This window comes from Manis pentadactyla, chromosome 10, assembly GCF_030020395.1.
Source record: "Manis pentadactyla isolate mManPen7 chromosome 10, mManPen7.hap1, whole genome shotgun sequence".
Lineage (NCBI taxonomy): Eukaryota > Metazoa > Chordata > Mammalia > Pholidota > Manidae > Manis > Manis pentadactyla.
Genome location: NC_080028.1, coordinates 31,155,924 through 31,175,680, shown reverse-complemented (window position 1 = coordinate 31,175,680; position 19,757 = coordinate 31,155,924). Strand labels below are relative to the sequence as shown.

Genomic DNA, 19,757 nt, shown 5'->3' with positions numbered 1-19,757 from the left:
GTTTGCTTTCCACAAACCACCTCTACAGAACATCTTACAGGGACTGCTCTAGATGGGAGCACTCCTAGAAAGAGCACAGCACAAAACACCCAACATATGAAGAATGGAGGAGGAGGAATAAGAAGGGAGAGAAGAAATGAATCTCCAGACAGTGTACATAACAGCTCAGTAAGAGAGCTAAGTTAGGCAGTAAGATAATACAGAGGCTAACATTGAACCTTTGGTAACCACGAATTTAAAGCCTGCAATGGCAATAAGTACATATCTTTCAGTAGTCACCCTAAATGTTAATGGGCTGAATGCACCAATCAAAGGACAGAGAGTAATAGAATGGATAAAAAAGCAAGACCCATTTATATGCTGCTTAAAAGAAACTCACCTCAAACCCAAAGACATGTACAGACTAAAAGTCAAGGGATGGAAAAACATATTTCAGGCAAACAACAGCAAGAAGAAAGCAGGGGTTGCAGTACTAATATCAGACAAAATAGACTTCAAAACAAAGAAAGTAACAAGAGATAAAGAAGGACACTACATAATGATAAAGGGCTCAGTCCAACAAGAGGATATAACCATTCAAAATATATATGCACCCAACAGAGGAGCACCAGCATATGTGAAACAAATACTAACAGAACTAAAGGGGGAAATAGACTGCAATGCATTCATTCTAGGAGACTTCAACACACCACTCACCCCAAAGGATAGATCCACCGGGCAGAAAATAAGTAAGGACACGGAGGCACTGAACAACACAGTAGAGCAGATGGACCTAATAGACATCTATAGAACTCTACATCCAAAAGCAACAGGATATACATTCTTCTCAAGAGCACATGGAACATTCTCAAAAATAGACCACATACTAGGCCACAAAAAGAGCCTCAGAAAATTCCAAAAGATTGAAATCCTACCAACCAACTTTTCAGACCACAAAGGCATAAAACTAGAAATAAACTGTACAAAGAAAGCAAAGAGGCTCACAAACACATGGAGGCTTAACAACACGCTCCTAAATAATCAATGGATCAATGACCAAATCAAAATGGAGATCCAGCAATATATGGAAACAAATGACAACAACAACACTAAGCCCAAACTTCTGTGGGACACAGCAAAAGCAGTCTTAAGAGGAAAGTATATAGCAATCCAAGCATATTTAAAAAAGGAAGAACAATCCCAAATGAATGGTGTAATGTCACAATTATTGAAATTGGAAAAAGAATAGATGAGGCCTAAGGTCAGCAGAAGGAGGGACATAATAAAGATCAGAGAAGAAATAAATAAAATTGAGAAGAATAAAACAATAGCAAAAATCAATGAAACCAAGAGCTGGTTCTTTGAGAAAATAAACAAAATAGATAAGCCTGTAGCCACACTTACTAAGAAGAAAAAAGAGTCAACACAAATCAACAGTATCAGAAACGAGAAAGGAAAAATCACGACGGACCCCACAGAAATACAAAGAATTATCAGACAATACTATGAAAACCTATATGCTAACAAACTGGGTAACTTAGGAGAAATGGACAACTTCCTAGAAAAATACAACCTTCCAAGATTGACCCAGAAAGAATCAGAAAATCTAAACAGATCAATTACCAGCAACGAAAATGAAGCGGTAATCAAAAAACTACCAAAGAACAAAACCCCCGGGCCAGATGGATTTACCTCAGAATTTTATCAGACATACAGGGAAAACGTAATACCCATTCTCCTTAAAGTTTTCCAAAAAATAGAGGAGGAGGATATACTCCCAAATTTATTCTATGAAGCTAACAAACCCCAATACCAAAACCAGGCAAAGACCCCACCAAAAAAGAAAACTACAGACCAATATCCCTGATGAACGTAGATGCAAAAATACTCAACAAAATATTAGCAAACCGAATTAAAAATACATCAAAAGGATCATACACCATGACCAAGTGGGATTCATCCAAGGGATGCAAGGATTGTACATCATTCGAAAGTCCATCAACATCATCCACCACATCAATAAAAAGAAAGACAAAAACCACACGATCATCTCCATAGATGCTGAAAAAGCATTTGACAAAGTTCAACATCCATTCATGATAAAAACTCTCAGCAAAATGGGAATAGAGGGCAAGTACCTCAACATAATAAAGGCCATCTATGATAAACCCACAGCCAACATTATATGGAACAGCGAGAAGCTGAAAGCATTTCCTCTGAGATCAGGAACTAGACAGGGATGCCCACTCTTTACACTGTTATTTAACATAGTACTGGAGGTCCTAGCCATGGCAAGCAGACAAAACAAAGAAATACAAGGAATCCAGATTGGTAAAGAAGAAGTTAAACTGTCACTATTTGCAGATGACATGATACTGTACATAAAAACCCTAAAGACTCCACCACAAAACTACCAGAACTGATATCAGAATACAGCAAAGTTGCAGGATACAAAATCAACACACAGAAATCTGTGGCTTTCCTATATACTAACAATGAACCAACAGAAAGAAAAATCAGGAAAACAACTCCATTCACAATTGCATTAAAAAAAAAACACCTAGGAATAAACCTAACCAAAGAAGTGAAAGACTTATACTCTGAAAACTACAAGTCACTCTTAAGAGAAATTAAAGGGGACACTAACAGATGGAAACGCATCCCATGCTCGTGGCTAGGAAGAATAAATATTGTCAAAATGGCCTTCCTGCCCAAAGCAATATACAGATTTGATGCAATCCCTATGAAACTATCAGCAACATTCTTCAATGAACTGGAACAAATAATTCAAAAATTCATATGGAAACACCACAGATCCCGAATAGTCAAAGCAATCCTGAGAAAGAAGAATAAAGTAGGGGGGATCTCACTCCCTAACATCAAGCTCTACTATAAAGCCATAGTAATCAAGACAATTTGGTACTGGCACAAGAACAGAGCCACAGACCAATGGAACAGACTAGAGAATCCAGACATTAACCCAGACATATATGGTCAATTAATATTTGATAAAGGAGCCATGGACGTACAATGGCGAAATGACAGTCTCTTCAACAGATGGTGCTGGCAAAACTGGACAGCTACATGTAGGAGAATGAAACTGGACCATTGCCTAACCCCATATGCAAAAGTAAACTCAAAATGGATCAAAGACCTGAATGTAAGTCATGAAACTATTGAACTCTTGGAAGAAAACATAGGCAAAAACCTCTTAGACATAAACATGAGAGACCTCTTCTTGAACATATCTCCCCGAGCAAGGAAAACAACAGCAAAAATGAGTAAGTGGGACTATATTAAGCTGAAAAGCTTCTGTACAGCAAAAGACACTATCAATAGAACAAAAAGGATCCCTACAGTATGGGAGAATATATTTGAAAATCACCCATCCGATAAAGACTTCAAATCCAGAATATATAAAGATCTCACATGCCTCAACAAACAAAAACCAAACAACCCAATTAAAAAATGGGCAGAGGAACTGAACAGACAGTTCTCAAAAAAAGAAATACAGATGGCCAATAGACACAAGTAAGGATGCTCCACATCACTAATTATCAGAGAAATGCAAATTAAAACTACAATGAGGTATCACCTCACACCAGTAAGGATGGCTGCCATCCAAAAGACAAACAACAACAAATGTTGGCGAGGCTGTGGAGAAAGGGGTACCCTCCTACACTGCTGGTGGGAATGTAAGTTAGTTCAACCATTGTGGAAAGCAGTATGGAGGTACATCAAAATGTTCAAAACAGGCTTACCATTTGACCCAGGAATTGCACTCCTAGGAATTTACCCTAAGAATGCAGCAATCATGTATGAGAAAGATCAGTGCACCCCTATGTTTATCGCAGCACTATTTACAATAGCCAAGAATTGGAAGCAACCTAAATGTCCATCGATAGATGAATGGATAAAGAAGATGTGGTACATATACACAATGGAATACTACTCAGCCATAAGAAAAGGGCAAATCCAACCATTTGCAGCAACATGGATGGAGCTGGAGGGTATTATGCTCAGTGAAACAAGCCAAGTGGAGAGAGAGAAATATCAAATGATTTCACTTATCTGTGGAATATAAGAACAAAGGAAAAACTGAAGGAACAAAACAGCAACAGAATCACAGAACTGAAGAATGGACTAACAGGTACCAAAGGGAAAGGGACTGGGGAGGATGGGTATGTAGGAAGGGATAAGGGGGGGGAGGAAGATGAGGGATATTAAGATCAGCATGCATGGGTGGGTGGGAGAAAGGGGAGGGATGTACAACACAGAGAGGACAAGTAGTGATTCTACAACATTTTCTATGCTGACGGACAGTGACTGTAATGGGGTTTATAGCGGGGACCTGGTATAGGGGAGAGCCTAGTAAACATAATATTCGTCATGTAAGTGTAGATTAGTGATACCAAAAGCAAATCAGAAAAACCAAAAAAACAAAGCAAAACAAAACAAAAAAAAGGGCAGTTCCTGTGTGGTAACCTCCAATGAGTTATACACAAGGTATGAAAGGCATATAAAAGTGTAGGCAAAGGGTCTGTTTGTGTTTATACAGAGGATCAAAGCCTAATTGGGCTACCCCAAAAATGAACTAAAATACGATATGAAAAAGAACTTCCAACATCAGCACTCTCTGGAAGACTCATGCCAGAAGATGATCATGAAAAAACCCCAACAAAGATCCACGCACTGCTACAGCTGTAGATGCACTCATCCCACCAGCTCCTGGACTTGCCATGGGAATGAGGAAGGAGATATCTAAGCTGGCCTGTGTATACAGTAAAACAACTAATTTGACTGGATCTATACTGTTGGAACTCAACCAAGAATTAGGAGAAGTGCAAATTGTAGCGCTCCAAAATCTTACAACTACAGACTGTTTACTGTTAAAAGAACATAAGGGATGTGAACAGTCCCCAGGAATGGGTTGTTTTAATTTGTAAGATTTCTCTCAGACTGTTCAAGTTCAGTTGGCCAATATCCACCATATCATAGATAAGTTTTCACAAATGCCTAAGGTGCCTAACTGGTTTTCTTGGTTTCACTGGAGATGGATGGTAATTACAGGTATGCTTTGGTTATGTAACTATACTCCTATTATGTTAATGTGTGTGTGTAATTTAATTATTAGATTAAAACCTATACATGCTGAAGTTACTCTACAAGAAGATATGTCAAAGAAATAATCAATCTTCCCATGTTTTCTTCCGCCTGCTACTTCTATAGCTTTTTTTCTTCCTTCCTAATTACAACCCTTAAATAGATTTCGTGCCTCATATCAAATTTACTGAGTATCATAATTCTTCCAAGTGGTAAAGATACCTCAAGACAAATGCTGGGCATAGAAGCTACAGGGGATAAATTTGCAAAGAAATAAAAAGCTAACCATTTCAAACAATAAGGCTTCTCTCTCACTTACCAACTCTACATTTCCCTGTATGGCCCCGGAAGATGACTGGTTAGCCAGAGACAGGTAAGATTCCTCAAGGGAGGAACAACCAAGACAGGCACAGTCGCAGGGGGTTCATCAGGTGAGAAATTGGGGATCAACAGAGGTGAGGCATAGAAACTCACCCCCCCTGTTCTGAGAGAAATCTTCTGCATACGTGGATATTTTATTGCCCTTGTGTAGCTTGGATTAACACATAGTCTACAGGCACATACCTGATCATCTACATTTGCTCCCTTACAACGCTAAACTATGTTTTCTACCTTTATCTTGTATCTATCTACCACTTCAGCATTTTATTAAAAATAATAATAATAAAGAGAGAAATGTGGTATCCACATATAAATCAAATATAAAAATCAAATGAGTATTTATATTTGAACTGACTGTTTATAGTTCATAATGCATGAGCAAAACCAAAATTTCTGTGATGGCTGCCCTTGTACTGTTCACTATGTAACTTGTTCACTATGTAAGAATTTGTTCTCTCTGTAAGAACTTGTTTGTTATGCCTCAGAAGTTTGGAGACTGACAGAAATTAGGCTTAGGGTGGATTAATGATTATGCATTGATCATTGACTCCCGTATACAGAATTCTATTGTTGTTAACAATCATTTGATCAATATATATGAGAGATCCCCTCACAAAAATAAAAGTACACACTTCCAATGGTAAAATAAATAACCGGGATGTAATGTATAGCATAAGGAATATAGTCAAGATACTGTAACAGCTTGGTATGGTGATAGCTGGTACCTAGAATTGTTATGTATATAAATGTTGAATCACTATGTTGTACACCTGAAACTAATGTAATGTAACATTGTGTGTCAACTACCCTTCAATAAAAAATAATTATCTACAAAAAAAAGAAAAAAAGCCATTGAGAGTTCACCAATGTGACTTGTTCTGTCATGTGTTTCTAGGACCCAGCACAGTTCCTTGCACAGTGTAACATGCAGAACATATTGGTTGAATAAATGGGTGAATGAAAAAAAAAAAAGAAAATGTGGTCCTAGCTCTGTCATAAATTATAAGTTAGGACCAGTCATTTCTTCTGTCTAGACCCAAGATATATACTTGAGTGACCTGAACAGGAAGTTTGAAGGGCTCACTCAGAAGGAGATTGTGTCAGTTTTCCAAACATCCCTCACAGGTCCTTATGAGCCAGTGTGTCACTCACCCGGCTCAACTGGATGAGGCCAATCCTGTCACCAAGTTCAATCATTTGAAAGTTTTCAAAATCATTAGATAGGAGATCCCATTTGCAGAGCAGCCTACAAAGGTAGTACCCATCTTCAAAGCTTAATATGCACCATATAATGTAAATTGATAGCAAGATAGCATTTTTTTAAAGGACCACCTATTGAAAAATGTTTGAACTAATCCATTCAGTCAATACAGTGAGATAAAGTCAGACATTAAACAGATGAATGGGATAGAATTTATTCTCCTGAAGAATAACATTTTAGTGATCTGGGTCAGTAAATTTAGTGATCTGCCTAGATGGTAAATTTTCCAGGTACAAGCATATGTTATCTTGCTGAGAATCTCCAATTTATTTTACAGGACTAAGAATATATTGGGAAGGAAACATATGCTTTTTTAGTTAACATTAAAAAAATTTTCCCATTGTTTTCTTAAGTAATGCAGCCACTTAGTCCTGTGTGTGTTAATTATTTGAATCGTAACAACACATTTTGACATTTCTTTCATCAAATAGTCATGTCAAAAAAAATCTAAAAATGTAATTTATGCTGCCCATGAAGATGCATTTTTTTTAGATGATAATTTATTCCTGAAGATAAGGCTTTTCCTGGAAAGGTGTGTTAGCTTAAAGGCTGGTTTCCCACCTGCTCTTTTCAGCACCAGAGGGTAGGTTGAGGGTTTACAGACTTCTCCCATAAAATCTCTACACACAGATTTCTGTGTTATCCATTGCTTCAGTCATTTGCATCAAGCTGTTTATATTCAGAAATGCAGCTCCTGTGACCACAGGACAATAATATGGATGCGAGGAGGGTTCACAACCAGCACCTAGGGAATTCACACATGGGGCATCCAGCTACTATGTATGAGATCTTGTATCCCAGGGAAATTCTTTCAGCCCCGCCTCCTCTCTGAAGGGCAATGGATCCTCAGGAGTGTTTACCCAAGGTTAAAACTGTGAAGTCAACCCAGAAGCTCCAAAAGTCCCCCATGCCAAAGAACTCCTTGTGGGTTAGAAAGTTAATTTTACACAGGCATTGAACTGGATCTGGCTTCAGGCTGTGACTTCAGGGAACAGATGTCATTGGCAAGATGTCTCTGAAATGCCAGGCTCCAGTGGCCAACACATGGCCTCCTAAACAGAGATGCCATCCCAAAAGACTAGATCCTAAAGTACTCATTTGCAGAGAGCTGTAGCACTTTATTTAGATTCACAGTGAGAAATAAATGCAGAGACGTCTGCAAGGCAGGACCTAGGATCAGGTGAGAGGAATCTGCTCTCCCAGGGTGGAGACTGGCCTGTGGAGAGGTATTGGGGGGGTGAGGATGAGGGAGATTTTTCCCTGTGTATATCCAGAGTTTGGCCACGGTGTTTTCTTGCACATTTGTGGTGTTCTATGAGAAAGAAAATAATCTGTGCTGTTTTTAGAAGAACTTGTTCCCTTATGTGTGAAGAATTAGTGGCTTGAGACAAGTTCAACTGGGGCAGGAGAGAGAAACTGATGTCTTCTGTACTAGAAAAAATAGGCAACTCGGTGGGTCAGATATTTCTCTGAAGGTTTTTCCTTCCTTTTTCCCAGCTTTTTCTGGCTCTGTTCTTCTCTCCTCTTCAGGTCTCCTCCTGACCTCTCAAGGTATGTACTTTCACCCAGAACCTCCTTCCCTCCGTTCCTCCTGATGCCCATCTCTCTCTGCCTCAGTGCACTGCTGCCTTCGATCAGGTGGGGTTCTGTGCTCAGCTGCCCAGGAAGCTCGTGTCTCCTTCCTGAGTGACATTGAGCATTGGCAACAGAGACTCTTTGTTTTCTGTGCAAAAGCTGCCTGGCCTGGGGCCCTGGATGATTAGTCCGAGTAAAATTCCTTTGGCTTAAACTTCCATTCTTAGTAGAAGAGGGGAGAACATGTAAGAACCAATAGAAGGTTCTTGGTGGCCCATGCGTATCCTCTTTTCTGAGACCCAGAATCTAATATTATTGAAAACCACTACTGCTGACCTCAACCATGGACTCTGCTGAGGGAGGTGGTGAGGGAACAGGAGAGTGGGTAAGAGCCACTGCAGGGTTTGGGGGGTGGGAAATTAACTGCATGAAACTTTGTCTTCCCTACTCTATTAGCACCAGGTTCCTCCTATTTCTCCTCTTTATAGATCTCTGCCCCCATGAACATTGGAAAGCACACAGCCCCCCTGGAAGCCCCCTTTCTGGTCAATCTGTCCAGTCCTTCCTGGGAGAAGAGATGTTCTCACTTTCCTTAGCCTCCAGACCTCAGTCTGCTATTAATTCACTCATTCAATCACTAATTAACACTTTCTGGGTCACTAGCACTTTTTGAGTTAAGTGGATGAAGTTGCAAACACTTGTTATATTTCCTTTTTCCAAAAAGGAAACCTCACTGCCTGATGCCTTGGGAAACATACATATCTTCTGCACATGAAGGAGTTACTTGTGAACCCAGATTCATGTGCTGTGTCTCCAAGTGTTGTTCCAATTTTTCTGTAGGGCCACACTTATTTTAATAGAACGAACCTCTAGTAGCTGAACATTTAGCCATTGCCAATGGCGATTATTCTGGGTGAGCCTCGTTTGCGATGGCGGTGAGGCCATTGGGGGAGTGGCGGGAGTTCTGACAGGAGAAAGAAGTTAATCTTAGATGATGGAGGCTCTTAAAAATCAAGCAGCAAGTTCAAAATTATTCCATGGGCAGGGACTGAGAGGTATTTTGACATCCATGGGCAGGGACTGAGGGCATAGAGACATCACATAAATACAAAACCAACTGAGGTGTGAAGTTAGACTTCTTTCAGGCACCTCCAATATTCTCACCTGTAAAATAGACAATCTCTCTCATTGCAGTCGAATTCCTGTCCACTTATCCACACATACTATTGCACACACGGGCATCTCAATCTGATTCTGAGAATTAAAACTGACAATATATATAACTGCCATAATAATTTCAAAAATGATGAAATCTAAGCAAACACAATTTGCTCTCAGCAATAGTTAGATATGGAGAGACACTGAATAAATAATTGAATGAGGGATAACAGCAGAGAAGGGGTGAGGGCAGCCACTCTCAGAAGTACACTAGAGTGTGTGAAAGATGGTGGAGCTAAGGGCAGCAGGCCCAGTTGAAGAAGGTGGAGAAGATGGGCATAGCTTTTAGAGCAGATAATGAGAGTAGCTCAAATATAGGAGGACTGATAATAGGGGTTCATGACCTGTGAGGAGGGATGGTTGGAGGAGAAAAAATACCTGATGGAGCAAGTGAGGAGTTTAAAATCTTAAAGCAAAACATTGTATAGGGAGAGAGATGGGCATGTCTTGGGACATTGGCAGGGGTACTGAAGGCTCTGCCCACTTCCTGTTCTTATTCCAAGGGAACAAAGGAACTGAATGGCTCTGGGGAACCACAGTGACGTCACTGAGTTCATCCTCTTGGGGCTGTCTGCAGACCCCCACATCCAGGCCCTGCTCTTTGCGCTGTTCCTAATGATTTACCTCCAGACCATGCTGGGGAACCTGACGCTGCTGCTGGTGATCAGGGCTGATTCCCGCCTCCACATCCCCATGTACTTCTTCCTGAGTCACCTCTCTTCCCTGGACCTTTGTTTCTCTTCTGCTACAGTGCCCAAGCTGCTGGAGAACCTCCTTTCTCAGAGGAAAACCATCTCTGTCCACGGTTGCCTGGCCCAAGTCTTCTTTGTGTTTGACTCAGCCGGCACTGAAGCCTGCCTGCTCTCAGTGATGGCCTATGACCGCTATGTTGCAATCTGCCACCCTCTGCTCTATGGCCAGAAGATAACCAACAAGCTATGTAATGGGCTAGTGTGGGGCTCCTGGGGCCTGGGATTTCTGGACGCACTCATCAACATCCTTCCAGCTATGAGCTTGGACTTCTGTAAGGATCAGTCCATCCCCCACTACAGCTGTGAGCTGCCCTCTCTCTTCCCTCTGTCCTGCTCTGATGTCTCCACCAACTTTACTATTCTGCTCTGCTCCAGCCTCCTGCATGGGCTTGTAACCTGTGTCCTAATTGTCTGTTCCTATACTCCTATTGTCTCCACCATCCTGAGCATCAGCTCCTCCTCAGGTAGAAGCAAGGCCTTCTCCACCTGTTCCTCCCACCTCACTGCTGTCCTCCTGTTTTATGGCTCAGCTTTCCTTCGCTATTTCACACCAACCTCAGGTTCACCCCTGGAGTTAGTGTTCTCTGTCCAGTACAGTGTGGTCCCTCCCTTAGTGAATCCCCTCATCTACAGCTTGAAGAACAATGAGGTGAAAGCAGCTGTGAGAACGACCTTTGGAAAATATCGCCAATATTTCAGGAGCTGACCATAGTCAGAGGATGGTGGAGAATTTGTTCACTACAGCAAGATGTTCCGGTAACTTGACAGTTAAGTGTTCTTCCTAATTGCTTTAGACATTGGATGCAGGACTGAATCTTAGAAATTCATAGAGCTACTCATGTATTGATGAGACCAATATGAAGAAGGAGAGAGAGGAATGCTTCATTTCCTTACTGACTTGTGTTCCATCTTAAGGCTTTTCTATGTTTTGTATATGTACTACCAGGTTGGGAACATTATCAGGTTATTTACAGTTACTGGCTTTTACAATTAAAACTGTTACGAATGTACCTGTGCAGGTTTTTGTGTGAACGTAAGTTTTCACTTCATGAAAGCATACACGCAGCAGAGGATTTGCTGTGGCATGTTGTAAATGCTAGTTTAACTTTATAAAAATGTTTTTTCCAATCTGCTTTTCCAGAATGTCTGTACCATTTTATATTCCTTCTTGAAATATATGAGGGATTCATTTACTCTGCAACATTGACCATAGTGTTATTGTACTTTTCATTAATTTTAGCCATTCCTTATATTGTAGTGGTTGTAGTTAAAAATAAACTCACCTCAAGAGAAGACTACATGTAAAAAGTAGTAAAATCAAAATAAGCTTAATGGTTTTTGTGTCACTGTCACTCTCCTAGCTTTAATAACTGTGTTCTGACTGTGTAGAATAGTATCATTTAGGAGACCTAGGTGAATAGTACACAGGCAGTTTCTGTACAATTTTGCAAAATTTTTTGATTTATAAATAGTTTTCAGAACATTTTTCGAAAATGTCTAAAAATATGTTAAAAGCTATGGACCCTGGGTGAGTATAAAGTGTCATTATAGGTTCATCCTGTAACAAATGTACCATCAGTTGGGGCTGTAGGTAATGTGAGAGGCCATGTCTGTTTTTAATGCAGGGTATATGTGGGAAATATCTGTCCCTCTTCTCAATGTTGCTGTGAACTTAATATATTTTTTTCTAAAAAAGTGTCTACAAAAAATGTTATCACATAGAGTAAAAATAAAGGATGAAAAGAATTAAGAATGCAACTCACTAAAACAAAGTTGGAATGTGTATGAGTATTAGAGAAATTCGGTTTTAGAAGAAGATATATTATTAGTGATCATCAGGGAGATAGTGTAAGTATAAAGGACTCACTACATCATAACGACATAAGAATCCTAAACATAGAAAAATCACAAATGAATAGTGCTAATTTTATAAAACCTGCTAAAACATGCCAATAAAAGGAATAGATAAATTGGGTAAAATCTTCTCAAAGAATCAAAACTGGAAAATAGATTTAAAATAAACAAAATGTTGAAGTAAGACTGTACATGTTTATCTTATGTGAAATTATTAAGTTTGGCAATTATACATATTAACAAAGTGTTTTGAAAGAAGAATTGATATTGACAAAAAGTCAACCATGATTATGATTGATAAAAATTGTCCACAATGATGATGACTTTCAGACAAATGTCTTGTAGGAGAAAAGTCTGAGTTTTGCAGAAGGTAGTTTGAAGGTAATGGGTAGGCACAGGAAGAGGAACAGAGTGGGGTGGGGATAGGCGCCCAGGGACTCTGCACACCCGGCCCTTGAGATCTGCTCCAGCACCCGGAGTCCACATTACACTGAGTTCTGGTGATGAGCGGGGCTGGACACCAGGGGCAGCCGGAGCCGTCTGGGAGGCTGAGACTCCAGCTGCCTGTGGCAGACAGGCATACTCTGCTGTTCCTGATGGCACCCGAAACCCAGGCAGCAGTGTGAGAGACTTGCCAGCAGAGGGAAGGGTGCCAGAAGGGCGAGCGTTGGATGGAGCTCCCTCCTCAGGAAAAAGGGCAGGTGGATGATACCTCCCCCGCCCTCCCGTGGCCAAAAGGTCGGGCACTCTCTTGAGGACCCAGGTGCTCCCTCCCACTCACTGGTGGCTCAGCCCCCAGTTGCTTCCCTGGCACTGCTGTCACGGCAGCTTACCCCGCCCAGCAGCGTCAGACTTTGCTTTCTGGTCGGCAGAGGAAGGCTCTCCCAGCCTTCTTAGCCCTGTCTCAACACAACACCGGACACACCTGCAGGAGGCAGCTTGGAGAGCTCCTTCCTCCATGGGGGTGGCCAAGCCCGGTGCCGCGCACCTTGCTGCCACTAGTGGGCGCCCATGTGACTTGCTGCAGCAGCCTCAGACCACTTTGTGACTTGTGTGTACCTGGTTGTTCTGCAACTGTGCCAAATTCCTTTGTTATTCCTTAATAAACTCGTCTTGCTAGTGAAAGAACTGGCCATTTTATTTTGAAGGTGGACAGTATACTCATTTCTCTTCATATATACATAGGAATGAAATTCAGAACAAATACGCTATGGCAAAACATAGGCAGGCACGAAGATTTAAAAAGAAAAGGAAAATCAGCTCTTTTTAAGTTTTAGAAAGAAATTTAAGGAGGGTTGTCTTGAACAGAATGTTCTCTTGGAGAAGAGCAAGAGTCTGAGGTCATGGAGATTCCTCATCATACATTTAGACGTGATTTGGTAGACAGTGCCAAAAATTTTTCAGGAGTGGTTGAACCAATTTACCATCCCAACGCCAATGTGTGTGAGTCCTATTATATTAGTTCCCTATCAAGACTTGAAGACTTTGACTCATTAAATTTTAAGCATTTAGGATGGTTTCATTTATATAAAATTCAAGAACAGCAAAAGGGGTAGTTTCCCATCTTTCGGTTCTGTTTGTGTTGTCTAAGACTATGGTACCTAGAACTGAGTAAAGCTAGGTTAGAAATGCCTGGGGGTTCTTGGCGGTTGTGGGGAGGCGGTGGTGGGTGGGGTCGTGAGCCTCTCCTGACGTCTCTCCTTCCCAAACCAAGGTTAAGGCTGGACCGACCCTTGTGGGGGGCAAGATGCCCTTCAGCAACAACCATCAGAAAACTTTGAAAATAATAAATTTTTTTATTACTTCCAAGACTAGAAATTACACAGCACCCTGGGGCCACACATCGAGGTTGGGTTAGGGTGTGGTCTCTTTAATTGTGATGGAGGGTGGGGAGCCTAGGGTTTCCAGGGTTTATTCTATATTGGTGAATTTAAAACAGAATAGCAGGATTTTAAAGGAGGGAAGAGCTAAAAAATAAACAAGTCCCAAAATGTCGGTTACTGAAATCAACCAAGATTTCTTAAAATCGGGAGCCTCCGTGCGGGCTGATACCTGGCTCTTTCTGTAGTTGAGTGGCTGGCAAGGTGGGTCTTGGATTTCAGTCTTTAAAGTGGATGCCCCTTCATAATGGGCCCCTTGGCAATCAAAGCTTAAGTCAGGCCTTTCATTACAAAATGAAAAAAGAATACCCCAACTGTCAGGCTGACACTGCAACCAAGCTGAGGGTTAAATCAGTGAATGAGGACGGCAGAGCACACGGCTGAAGGAACCTGACTCACTGGGGTTTCTCCTGAGCTGCTCAGCCGACTCTGCAAACATCTACCTCCAGCCTATGCTGATTTTTCTTATGTTTTCTGTTAAAGTTTACCACATTTTCTGTCACTTGAACATGAATGCAGGCTTAATAAGTATATCCTATATTAATTTTTAAGTATCTTTTATGTCATCTACTTCATTTTTGCTGTGTTGTTTATATGGGCTCTAGGTATTCATTATTCATTGTTAGGTTGAATCCTGAGGATTTGATATTGCTCTTGCAAAAGCAGGAAAACACATATTTTTCATTTGTTCAATTAGTGTTTATTCAATTTTTGTTAGAAACTACTTCTTTTATGAATATTATAAGATTAGATATCATAAAAGTCTCTTGGAGTACTAACCATTTTTCATTTCAGATAGAATATTCAGACTTTGCTGTTAGATAATTATATCATTGCCAATATTTGTAGTGTTAAAAAGAAAGACACAGGCCCACCATGATGTCACTCCTGCTAGGCCAGGTCACCAAATTGGGGCTTAATACTGTCGAGAAGGCAGAAAAGAGAAAACTAATTGGATATTTTCAGTTTAATTCTTAGAGAAACGGAAGGCCTTGAGAGGAGCTGGAAACCATCTGGACCAGACCCTGAGAACATCCGTGGGGCTCGAGTTCTGCTAACCAAGAGATGGAAATTCTTGCATGTGCATCCTGCCCACATCCCTGGAGAAATGTGCTTGGCTAAAGACTGATTACTATAAAACCACAAAACTTTCTTTTTTGGGCTCTAGTCTCTCTGAATCAGCCCTTCACTACATCTGTAGTGAAGTCTTCTATTAAATATTGCTGTCATCAGTCTGGACTCTGGCATTTCTTTGGCTTTCTTGACCTAACAAATAACCTAATAACAGTTTCAACCTCCTCCCGGAAATGTAGTCAGTCAGGAATTTTCTGATTAGCATTGATAAAATAATCTGTCATATGTGTCCTCTCCATCCCCAAGAGAAAATGAGCACATCCACCTAATGGGACCTTTATCGTTGCATCCTCACACAGATAGCTTTGGAATGGGTGTGGCATGATCTCTTAGGACACTAACTAGATGTGTCCAAGCCACACTGCTTGATGTATTGATAAATGTAACCTCTTTACAGCATGTATCCTCGGTCTAGGAAAGTATTTAAGATTTTCCAAATGAAGGGGCTTTGGAGCATTTCGCCAAAACTCCTCCCAGGTAAGTTCACTGGCTGTAACCCTCAGTAAGACTACGAATAAACTCTATGTTTTATTTTTTTTCTTTTTTTCTTTTTTATTTATTTTTTATTGAAGGGTAGTTGACACACAGTATTACATTAGTTTCAGGTGTACAACACAGTGATTCAACATTTATATACATGATAATTCTAGGTATCAGCTATCACCATACCAAGTTGTTACAATATTTTCACTATATTCCTTATGCTATACATTACATCTCGGTTACTTACTTATTTTACAATTGGAAGTGTTTATATATATATATATATATATATATATATATATATATATTTGTGAGGGCATCTCTCATATTTATTGATCAAATAGTTGTTAACAACAATAAAATTCTGTATAGGGGGGTCAATACTCAATGCACAATCATTAATCCACCCCAAGCCTAATTTTCGTCAGTCTCCAATCTTCTGATGCATAACGAACAAGTTCTTACATGGAGTACAAATTCTTACATAGTGAATAAGTTACATGGTGAACATTACAAGGGCAGTCATCACAGACGCTTTCGGTTTTGTTCATGCATTATGAACTATAAACAGTCAGTTCAAATATGAATATTCATTTGATTTTCAAACTTGATTTATATGTGGATACCACATTTTTCTCTTTATTATTATTATTTTTAATAAAATGCTGAAGTGGTAGGTAGATATGAGATAAAGGTAGAAAACAGAGTTTAGTGTTGTAAGAGAGCAAATGTAGATGATCAGGTGTGTGCCTGTAGACTATGTGTTAATCCGAGTTAGCCAAGGGCAATAAACATCCATGTATGCAGAAGATTTCTCTCAGAACATGAGGGGGGAGGTTCTAAGCCTCACCTCTGCTGATCCCCATTTTCTCACCTGATGGCCCCCTGCGACTGTGCCTGTCTTAGGTTGTTCCTCCCTTGAGGAATCTTACCCGTCTCTGGCTAACCAGTCATCTTCCGGGGCCATACAGGGAAATGTTAAATTGGTAAGTGAGAGAGAAGCCTTATTGTTTGAAAAGGTTAGCTTTTTACTTCTTTGCATATTTATGCCCTGTGGCTTCTATGCCCAGCATTTGTCTTGAGGTGTCTTTACCACTTGGAAGAATTATGATACTCAGTAAATTCGACATGTGGCACGAGTTCTATTTAAAGGTTGTAATTAGGTAGGAAGAAGAAAAGCTATACAAGTAGCAGGCAGAAGAAAACCTGGGAAGATTGATTATTTCTTTGACATATCTTCTTGTAGAGTAACTTCAGCATGGATAGGTTTTAAACTAATAATTAAATTGTGTGCACACATTAACATAATATGAGTATAGTTACATAACCAAAGCATACCTGTAATTACCAGCCATCTCCAGTGAAATGAAGAAAACCAGTTAGGCACCTTAGGCATTTGTGAAAACTTATCTATGATATGGTGGATATTGTCCAACTGAACTTCAACAGTCTGAGAGAATTCAGATAAATTAAAAGAACCCATTCCTGGGGACTGTTCACATCCCATATGTTCTTTTAACGGTAAATAGTCTGTGGTTGTAAGATTTTGGAGTGCTACAATTTGCACTTCACCTAATTCTTGATTGAGTTCCAACAGTATAGATCCAGTCAAATTTGTTGTTTTACTGTATGCACAGGCCAGCTTAGATATCTACTTCATCATTCTCATGGAAAGTCCAGGAATTGGTGGGATGAGTATATCTACACCTGTGGCAGTGCGTGGATCTTTGTTGGGGCTTTTTGTTTTTGCTGATCATCTTCTGTCATGAGTTTTCCAGAGAGTGCTGATGTTGGAAGTTCTTTTTCATATCGTATCTTAGTTCATTTTCGGGGTAGCCAAATTAGGCTTTGATCCTCTGTATAAACACAAAAAGACCCTTTGCCTACACTTTTATATGCCCTTTATATCATTGTGTAGAACTCATTGGAGGTCACCACACAGGAACTGTTTTTTTTCTTTTTTATTTTTTCTTTTTTTTCCTTTTATCATTACTCTACACTTACATGATGAATACTTTGTTTACTAGGCTCTCCCCTATACCAGGTCACCCCTATATACTCCTTTACAGTCACTGTCCATCAGCGTAGCAAAATGTTGTAGAATCACTACTTGTCTTCTCTGTGTTGTACAGCCCTCCCCTTTCTCCCATCCCCCTATGGATGCTAATCTTAATACCCCTCTTTTTCTCCCCCCCCATCCCTCCCTACCCACCCATCCTCCCCAGTCCCTTTCCCTTTGGTACCTGTTAGTACATTCTTGAGTTCTGTGATTCTGCTGCTGTTTTGTTCCTTCAGTTTTTCCTTTATTCTTATACTCCACAGATGAGTGAAATCATTTGGAATTTCCCTTTCTCTGCTTGGCTTGTTTCACTGAGCATAATACCTTCCAGCTCCATCCATGTTGCTACAAATGGTAGGATTTGCCCTTTTCTTATGGCTGAGTAGTATTCCATTGTGTATATGTATCACCTATTCTTTTTTTTTTTTTTTAATAATTATTTTTTTTTTATTGAAGGGTAGTTGACACACAGTATTACATTACATGAGTTTCAAGTGTACAACACAGTGGTAGGACATTTATATACATAATTCTAGGTTCCAGCTATCACCCTACCAGGCTGTTACAATATCTTGACTATATTCCTTATGCTATACATTACATCCTGGTTACTAATTTATTTTACCATTGGAAGTCTGTCCTTTTTTTTTTTTTTTTTTTTTTTGTGAGGGCATCTCTCATATTTATTGATCAAATGGTTGTTAACGACAATAAAATTCTGTATAGGGGAGTCAATGCTCAATGCACAATCATTATACCACCCCAAGCCTAATTTTTGTCAGTCTCAAATCTTCTGAGGCATAACAAACAAGTTTTTACATGAAGAACAAATTCTTACATAATGAATAAGTTACACAGTGAACAGTACAAGGGCAGTCATCACAGAAACTTTCGGTTTTGCTCATGCATTATGAACTATAAACAGTCAGTTCAAATATGAATACTCATTTGGTTTTTATACTTGATTTATATGTGGATACCACATTTCTCTCTTTATTATTATTATTTTTAATAAAATGCTGAAGTGGTAGGTAGATACAAGATAAAGGTAGAAAACATAGTTTAGTGTTGTAAGAGAGCACATGTAGATGATCAGGTGTGTGCCTGTAGACTATGTGTTAATCCAAGCTAGACAAGGGCAATAAAACATCCACGTATGCAGAAGATTTCTCTCAGAACAGGGAGGGTGAGGTTCTAAGCCTCACCTCTGTTGATCCCCAATTTCTCACCTGATGGCCCCCCTGCGACTGTGCCTGTCTTAGGTTGTTCCTCCCTTGAGGAATCTTACCCGTCTCTGGCTAACCAGTCATCTTCCGGGGCCATACAGGGAAATGTAGAGTTGGTAAGTGAGAGAGAAGCCTTATTGTTTGAAAAAGTTAGCTTTTTACTTCTTTGCATATTTATGCCCTGTGGCTTCTATGCCCAGCATTTGTCTTGAGGTATCTTTACCACTTGGAAGAATTATGATACTCGGTAAATTTGATATGAGGCACGAATTCTATTTAAGGGTTGTAATTAGGAAGGAAGAAGAAAAGCTATAGAAGTAGCAGGCGGAAGAAAACATGGGAAGATTGATTATTTCTTTGATATATCTTCTTGTAGAGTAACTTCAGCATGTATAGGTTTTAAGCTACTACTTAAATTGCACACACACATTAACATAATAGGAGTATAGTTACATAACCAAAGCATATCTGTAATTACCAGCCATCTGCAGTGAAACCAAGAAAACCAGTTAGGCACCTTAGGCATTTGTGAAAACTTATCTATGATATGGTGGATATTGTCCAAATGAACTTGAACAGTCTGAGAGAAATCAGACAAATTAAAACAACCCATTCCTGGGGACTGTTCACGTGCCATATGTTCTTTTAACAATAAATAGTTTGTAGTTGTAAGACTTTGGAGCGCTACAATTTGCACTTCTCCAAATTCTTGGTTGAGTTCCAACAGTATAGATCCAGTCCAATTTTGTTGTTTTACTGCATGCACAGGCCAGCTTAGATATCTCCTTCCTCATTCCCATGGCAAGTCCAGGAACTGGTGGGATGAGTGCATCTACAGCTGTAGCAGTGCGT

General features: G+C 39.9%; 1 protein-coding gene across 1 annotated transcript; it reads left to right on the top strand.

Moving 5' to 3' along the window:
- Positions 1–10,036: 10,036 nt before the first annotated feature.
- LOC118917472 (olfactory receptor 8S1-like) lies at positions 10,037–10,975 on the top strand. Its single transcript, XM_036895343.2, has one exon. The coding sequence runs from the start codon at positions 10,037–10,039 to the stop codon at positions 10,973–10,975; it is 939 nt and encodes a 312-aa protein (XP_036751238.2).
- The last annotated feature ends 8,782 nt before the right edge of the window (positions 10,976–19,757 follow it).

What these genes read in the sequence shown, in the direction of transcription:
- LOC118917472 (XM_036895343.2), top strand. Translation starts at nt 10,037, where the DNA reads ATGGCTCTGGGGAACCACAGTGACGTCACTGAGTTCATCCTCTTGGGG.